Source organism: Coenobita brevimanus, chromosome 6, assembly GCF_032717465.1.
Source record: "Coenobita brevimanus isolate Jiangsu-jjx chromosome 6, ASM3271746v2, whole genome shotgun sequence".
In the NCBI taxonomy this organism is placed as follows: domain Eukaryota; kingdom Metazoa; phylum Arthropoda; class Malacostraca; order Decapoda; family Coenobitidae; genus Coenobita; species Coenobita brevimanus.
This window is the reverse complement of record NC_136959.1, coordinates 63,721,537-63,729,887: the sequence shown is the minus strand read 5'-3', so window position 1 is coordinate 63,729,887 and position 8,351 is coordinate 63,721,537. Positions and strand designations below refer to the sequence as shown.

Sequence of the window (8,351 nt, the reverse complement as noted above, 5' to 3'; positions counted from 1 at the left end):
CTTTTCTTTATTCAATTTCAGTAAGTGATGCACGAGAATGATTAACGTGTTGAAAAATACGACTTTGAAGCTCTGGAATATCGACGTTTGAATCAATTAAACAAAAGAAACGTGATCAGTGCCATCTGAATTCAAAGAACGATAGCATGTATCACTTATGAAGAAACTTGTGCTTGATTCAGTGGTATTCTTTTCCCCCTCATGGGAAACTTACTTAACTGTTAGACACCGATATATCAACACTAAATTAAATAAAATCGTTCGATGGTAAGAAACATAAGAAAGGGGTTGCTTGATCGTCAGATGTTTAGTGAAGACGTGGCATCCCTTAGCCGATGAGTGTTGAATAAAAAACGTCTGAAGGCAGTACTACTCATGCATTTAAATACATAAATATAAATAAATAAAGAACTACCCAAAAGTCTGCTGGGATTCTTGTCGTTGTTAGAGGGTTAAGAATGTTAGACAAACCTAACGTAATGGAATCTAACCTAAGCGTGGAACTGAGTAAAAATAACAAAAATGCAGCAGAGTGAAAGGGTATCAGAATAATTAGCACACAAGCTTATCTACACTATAAGGAAGAGTACAAAAGTATAATCAAAAGAAGTGCTTCGTTACCTGTTTGGCCAATCCGGACTGTGGATGTGACCTAAAATCCTGTAAAGTTTGCCCGAAAGAAGACAGAGTTTCGCCTGTGTGGACAGCTGCTCTGAAACGTTTATGAGGTGTGGGTTGTCAGGTGGGTCGACTTTTCCTCTCGACCCAAACCCATTTTACTGACAAAGAAAAGTTTGAAGAGCCTCAGCTAGACTGTTTCGAACCTTTCTTATTACTCTCAGGCTCCTAGACTCACTCTCAGCTGTAAAAGAAATTATGCTGAGGTTGCAACAATTAACCAAAAGTTCGTATCACTCTACTAAATGATTCACAAGTGCTTCATTACCTGTGTGATTCTCTCTGGTTCGTAGCTGTAACCTGATATTCCGAAAACATCCGTCGGAATGAGGCCCAAAGTTTTGCCGGTGTGGACAGCTGATCTGCAAGTTTAATGCAGTGTGGTTTATTTGGTGGTAAGCTTTTCCTCTCCGCCTCGATACCTACAAGAGTAAGTCTGGGAAGCTTTGAACACCGCGGTTCGGCTCTTTTAGCTTTTTATCTTAACCCCTCCACCACGACGGCGTACTTTCCTTGTATTTCCTTGCTTCCTTCAGGTGATATCTTCACTTGCATGACGTACTTGTATAGTTATAGTCATTTTTTCTGCCTCCAGACGATTTTAGTCAGCTGCGGAATGATGGTTAGCGAAAGGGCTGATGAATGCTACGTCTGACCCCCTCCTCTGAATTATTAAAACTGTATGTAACAAGAATAAAATATACGTCCTCGAACTGAAGAGATTAATTACAGAACACTAGATGTATGAGTTCCGTGTGTTTACCTTCGTGTTTTTTTTTTTCTCTATTTGTTAATGCCTTTCAGCCTAAGTTTTTTTTTTTTTTTTTTTAAATCTCTGATATCTCCAGACGATTTTGTTTATTGCTATTTGTAGACGACTTCATTCAACCTGGGAGTAGAATACGGAACTGGAGGGTGTAAATATAGCCTTTATCACTACTTGAGCACTCGCCTCAGCTGAATAAAATCGTCTGATAACAGTAAGAGTACAATTTGATAGGCTTTGTTCGTGATTCTTAGTGTGTCACGAATCCTGATACTCCTAATTCCCTTCAGACTGGCGACTTTATTCTTGCTACTCCCATTTTTAAAAATATATAACATGAATAATCTCTCGCATTAAAGTGGTTTACTACGACTATATCTAATCTCTCAAGTTTGAAGTCTTTCCTAAGCTCAGTGTAATCGTCTGATGTAGCAAGACATAATAAAAACTGTGTCGTTGGGGTGAAATGATTAAGTGCTTGGCCAAGATTCACAAAATAACTTCTTCCATTCGTAACTTAGATTCGTTTTTGGAGAAAGAATAAAGAGATGAGGAATTAATTTGAAATCTTCTTTCCTTGCCCTTTCTGATCAAACGAATCTATATAAGGACATGAAATTGTTGACGTGCCTTGACTCAAATCACCAGAAGTCTTCTAATTACATGATCACCACAAACGGTAGCATGATTTCCTAGGTTACAGGAAACCATTAATTTTGACATTACTCACTGTAGATGGTTGGCGCCTCCCACCTACATTTATACTTTTTTTTTTTTTTTTTTTTTGGGGGGGGGGGCTTAATCCATAACCTAGGCGCTTTGAGTTCATATTGTACTTTCTTTACGATCATTGGATAATTCTACAATGGGTTAATGATACACAACAATTGTAGTCACCTCTTTATTGATGGTAACTGCACACATACTGATGACAAGCGACGCCCTTCTGCCGCTCACTGGAGGCAACCCATACCTCTTCTCTTGTGGCTCTTGTATAGACAGCCCTCACGATGCTCCTTTCATGGCCGAGGATATTGATGCTACGTATCTTACACACACATAAAAATATTTTATAGCTCTCCCAGCCTTAGAATGTACAAATTAAATGCCTATTGGTATACAGAGATATGCCTGGGTATATGTCTCATGCCTGGCCTATAGTGTAACCTATATAACGAATTGTTCCAGCCTATATTTGAGTAAGAGCGAAAATAAATACCCCATCTCTATATATAACTTTTTGTTCGAGCTTCTATGCATAAAATTAATTATCAGTGATATGTAGATGTGATATATAGATGTATATATATTTTTTAGCTTTGTTCAACCGGTAGTTATGCTATAGGTATGCTAAAGCCTGATGGTTATTGAAGAACAGACACTAACAACAATTATTTGGGTCTATAGGTTGTGTATGAGGGGTTAGAGGGAAGATGTCGAGTTTGATTGTTAGGGGATGAGTTGGGGCCTTCTGAATCACGAGAGAGAGAGAGAGAGAGAGAGAGAGAGAGAGAGAGAGAGAGAGAGAGAGAGAGAGAGAGAGAGAGAGAGAGAGAGAGAGAGAGAGAGAGAGAGAGATTTGGCAATGATTTTATCGTGAGTTTAAGAATACTGTACTGGTCAGGGATGATAATTACAGATAGGAAGGTCAAAATGAAGTCAAAAACTGCACTGACGAAGAGGAGAGAAATAAGAAAATGGGAAATATGGAAGAGGGAAGATGAAGACTGATGGACAGGGAAATGAGAAAGGGAAGAGGAAACGCCAGCCTGCAGTTAAGGTGATTCTAGTTGACAGCCATTCATTTTCTAAGCTGCCTCTTCCAGTACATCTGCAAGAGAAAGAAAATAAGGGAGATTAGAAGAGTTGGATCATATTTTGGCTCTATTAGGCTTATTCTGCGTTGCGTTCTGTTACCGTGATTTAAGTCAGACACAGAGTTTGTTAGATTAGGTTGAACTGATAAATTTGGACGTGGCATAAGACACGACCATGGTTAAGTCCAGAAAAGCTGGTAAACCCTTTCGATGACAACACTTACTTCTATTAAGTTACCAACAAAAGGTTTTATTAGGGCTGAAAAGAATCTCCAGCGGTGAATGGATTAATGAAGGCCACATCTACATGCGGAAATTCGGAAAGTTTCCTTTCAGCTATTAAAAAAAAAAAAAAAAAAAAAAAAAAAAAAGGCGAAGACCAGCTAATAAAGACTCCCCGCACCGACAAAGTCAAGTTGGATCTAGTTAAGCTATTTAACCCTTTTCAGAAATGTAATTAATTATCATCTGTCATGTTTACTACACTCTTCCTTCAGATCCACATACAGAAGAATACTTGTTGAATCTGTCTCACGTTTTCCGGAGTTTGTCACTTTTGCGAGTATAAAAGTGGTATATCTACTTAAGAGTCTTCTTCTCTCACTCAACTACTGGAAAACAGATTCAACAACTCTACTATTAATGTAAGTAATGATTTCTGAATAATGATTATAAGCTTGAAGTTTATTGAAACATTCTGGAAGAGTTAAGTGACACTGTCGAAACAGCATTACGTCAGAGCTCAGTCATGATATTCACCTGGGAGCGCTGCACGAAATTGTTTTTAAATAATCTGACAGCGCACCAGGTACAGTCCATTGCCAGGGTGTCTCATTTTCGCTAGGCTGTTACTAAGGTCTTGGAACAGGAACTAACAATGCAGAAATGGGAGAATTTCCACCAGTCCTGAACACATTTCTGAGGATTTTTTCACTTCCAGATATTAGGTATTGTATGATTACAGTTCTGATGGAGGTATTTTATTATTCGATCATGCTGCTGAATTTTATTCAGTATAGATAATTACTATGGCTCTCAAAACACAACAGTTATATCAGTTTAATGACTTTGTTTAGGTCTGCTGAGAAGTACTGTAACTACAGACTGTATTTATAATGAAATGTGTGTTCTGTGGCTTTCCTCGTTTTGTTCCCCTTGAATCCATGGAGTATTTATTTATTTTTTTATTTATTTTTATACATTTAGCCGACTTTATTCAGCTTAAGCAAGACCTCTCGTATCGAAGGAGCAACTGAAGGCAATGTCTATCCCCTCCAGGTCACAAATTCTCACCTAAGTTAAATAAAATCGTCAGCAGGGCAAACACAGAATACAGAATATTACTGGATTGAAGATGTGAAGTAATGAAGGTTACCATGGAAGGATAGCACGGCCTTTTGTTAATATTTACTGGGGAACCGGTGAAATGCAAATATGAGCTTTGCTTTATGGTGCAATGTCAAACAGTAATTTTAAAGGAACTAATGTCACTGTGTCTCTTTTTTTCCCCTCCCAGTAACAGCATCAATACTAGGACCTTGATAAAAAGAAATAATGCATTTTATCTAGTTTCATAGATATATGAACTATTCTTAAGTCTTTTAACAGGAATGTTGACAGTATTACTGATGGAGTAAATTTTGTGTTGTATTATATCACAGAAAACCCAGTCTTGAAGTACAGCGAGCAAATTGGAAAATATCTAACTTTCAGCCAGTTTTGTGTATATTCATGTTAGATGCTACTGACAGATCACTATAAACACATCTTTGTACTTTCTAGTATATACTTCCTTTCGAAATTCACATCTTATCTGTGAAGCAGCTGAGGATCATCGGAGGAACATATGATTAAGTTTTGGAGGTCACAATCAAAAGAGGGGATGGTTCTAACGTGACGAAGAAAATGTATTCTCTGAGTGTCCTTGTTAAGAATGCGCTACCTGACCCCTCTTCATCAGTGATTAAACTATCACTTATAAACAGACTGTCAGTATTTACAGTGATATGGTTGCACTCAGCAACCTACAACAGTTTGAATGAAGTAGCAGTGCGTTAGTGGCGGCAGAAAGGATGAAAACCGACTCGAACTAGCCCTCCGTGCCTTTATACCCACCTGGTGACCTCTTGCCCCATGAACCCCTGAAGTGTGACCAGTCAGGGGCTGATCGCTTGCCCCAAGCGCCCCTCAGGTTGCTCCAGTCAGATGCCCGCTTGCCCCACGTACCTACACCAAGAAGAAGAAGGATCAGATCTAGGCCAGTCAACTACACGAGGCTCACAAAGGCCCACAATATATTTTTACTGAATTCCAATCTTTCCCTGGGACACGCCTCGCAACACTTTAATATCATGTATATCCAGGTCCCCAACAGTAGGTCACTGGTAGGTGAACAGTAGTAGTAGTAGTAGCAATAGCAGTAGTAGTACTAGTAGTAGTAGTAGTAGTAGTATAGTAGTATAGTAGTAGTAGTAGTAGTAGTAGTAGCAGCAGCAGTAGTAGTAGTAATAGTAGTAGTATAGTAGCAGTAGTAGTAGTGGTAGTAGTAGTAGTAGTGGTAGTAGTAGTGGTAGTAGTAGTGGTAGTAGTATAGTAGTAGTAGGTTTATCTGAAATGTGAACTCAGTGGATTGTAGGTGTAAGGTGTCCTTCTCTTGCAGTCCACCATCCTTTTAAGGGGAAAGGGAGGGAGCTGAGGGACGTTGTATAACCAGGCATCTCCACACGCGAAGTATATCAGTGCCACTACATGAAGGCGTCCCTCTCCAGCACCTGGGTGAACAGACAAGAGGGAAATAAACTTGATATTCCCCTTGTCCCTGTCCACCCCGCTTTTCTGTTGGGAACCACGATGTATCAAGGGTTCTGAGATATAAAGCTTAGTGTTCTCAGTGCTCGCCTAGGTGTGTTCTGCCAAACTCTAAGTCGGGATCCTTAACAACAGACGCTAGTCCAGTACAGCTAACAGCATTGGCCTACTGATAAATCTGTCCAACACCATCCATCACCATCAACTCATTTCCTCTGCACTCACCTCTAAGACTGGACCAGTTAGTGGAGCGTGGTGAGATGGGTGGCTGGTCTGGTCGCTTTCCCCACAGGGTCCATCCTCGCTTGGTGGGAGACATGAGACGGGCCAGCACCAAGGGAGATACCTGTAGGGGAAGAAAGTCATGAGGGAGCCTAATTAATCCCTTTCTATGATAAACTAGTCTTCTTTTGATGTGTGTGTGTGTGTGTGTGTGTGTGTGTGTGTGTGTGTGTGTGTGTGTGTGTGTGTGTGTGTGTGTGTGTGAGGTACTAGTTGGCGTATCGATACCACAGAATCGATATTTTCGATAATAGCGGTTTGATTAAAAGTATCAATACTGAAGGCTAGGTATTGATTCCCATGTGTACAGTTGAAAGATTTTCCAATAGAAAAAATACCTTTTTAAAACTCTTAATCACTTAGAAGAAGTGTTAACTAATATTTATCAGTGCACTGAATGGCAACGCTGCTGTTCCCATTCATTATTTTAACTGCAATGCATTCGTTATGAACGATTTCATTAAATTTTCGGGAGGCTTATCGGATTGCAAAGGTTATTATATAGCTATCGAGGTATCGGTATCGGTAATCGATTCCACAGTTACTGGCCAGAAAAGTAATTAGTACTGTATTGAAATGTAATAACTGGTATCACACATCACTAGAAAGAGGGGACACGAGTGCAGAGGAGAGAAAATACGAGCAGAGAGGAGGCAATATACACACACACACTCACACAAAATTCAGTTCCAATAAAAATTCAGTGAGTATGTTACCTGATCCTCAACGACCTCGTCCCCTTCGCTGGCTTCGTCCCCTGACCGCTTGCCCCACGCCCCCTGCAGATTGCTCCACCCGCGTTTTCCCCAGGCGCCCTACCGGGCAACAGGAAATATTAGATTGTATTCTCGTTGGCTTAGGCTAATCCGAACTCTTCTTATATCTGGCTTTAATCACTGTGTGGTATGAAGCTGTGCATGCAAACTTGGAGAAATTCGATTCGTTTAAATCTTAATTATTATCTAACAACTGACCATTTACTGAAATCCATCTACGATTTTTCTGTCTTGTATTTTAATTGAACTAAATATTAAAAATTTGTTTATCAAGTGGTTGGTGGAGGATTAGTGCCCCTCCCTGTAAAACAATTAACTCTAAGCCCTTGGCCACCCTGTTTGGGATACATGGCGTCTGGCAATGAATGAATGAATGAAAAATGCACTATGGGATTATGATGACCACCGCAACTCTTTAACCCCTTAGAATCGGTGAATTATTTTTGTTCTAGTTGCATGTGCTACCTCCAGACGATTGTACTGAGCTTGGGATAGATTTTTCGAATAGTATGAGTGGATGTTCCTTCCATTAACCCCCTTCACTGAGAGATATTCCCGAAAGTTAATTGAAATTATCTAAAACTGGCAAGAAGAAAGTAAGATTTGCGTCACCGGAGTAAAGAGGTTAAATATCTGCTTGAATATATATATATATATATATATATATATATATATATATATATATATATATATATATATATATATATATATATATATATATAGATATAGAGAGAGAGAGAGAGAGAGAGAGAGAGAGAGAGAGAGAGAGAGGTTAATAACAAAAGTATTTCTAAACACAAGGACAGTGCTCACCTGAAGACTGCTCCAGCCACTTCGCTTGCCCCAGGACCCCTGAAATTTGCTCCAGTTACTGCGCTTCTCGTCCGCGTCCTGACCAGAGGGGAGAATCACCCACTCAGAATCATAACCAGAATCAGTCAGTGGGAATATCAGAATCGAAAGTCAGTCTGTATATAAATAAACGCTAAATTAGAATCTTTCAGAAAAAAAAAAAGGTCAGAGTATTGAACGCTGGAGGAATGGAAATTAGATGACGCTGACGAACACTGATATCTATATTGTTTGATAACGCGTTTATTTAGTTAATTTAATATACACCTGTCGATAGCATAATGGATTAGTAAGGACGATAACTGTTATATGGGTTTACTTTTTGAGGAAGGGAGGTTCTGTTATCACTGTCCTTCCCCAAATAAATTGTAA

General features: G+C 39.4%; 1 protein-coding gene across 1 annotated transcript in view; it reads right to left on the bottom strand.

Moving 5' to 3' along the window:
- Positions 1-3,152: 3,152 nt before the first annotated feature.
- The window catches only part of Mip (Myoinhibiting peptide precursor), a 206,971-nt gene continuing 201,772 nt past the window's right edge, over positions 3,153-8,351 (bottom strand). The window contains exons 8-12 of the mRNA XM_080274323.1: positions 7,941-8,018; positions 7,068-7,166; positions 6,295-6,415; positions 5,377-5,487; positions 3,153-3,275 (exon numbers count right to left, since the gene is read on the bottom strand). Coding sequence (XP_080130449.1) covers positions 3,253-3,275; positions 5,377-5,487; positions 6,295-6,415; positions 7,068-7,166; positions 7,941-8,018 — 432 coding nt within the window. The 3' untranslated portion in view covers positions 3,153-3,252. The remainder of the gene's footprint in view (positions 3,276-5,376; positions 5,488-6,294; positions 6,416-7,067; positions 7,167-7,940; positions 8,019-8,351) is intronic.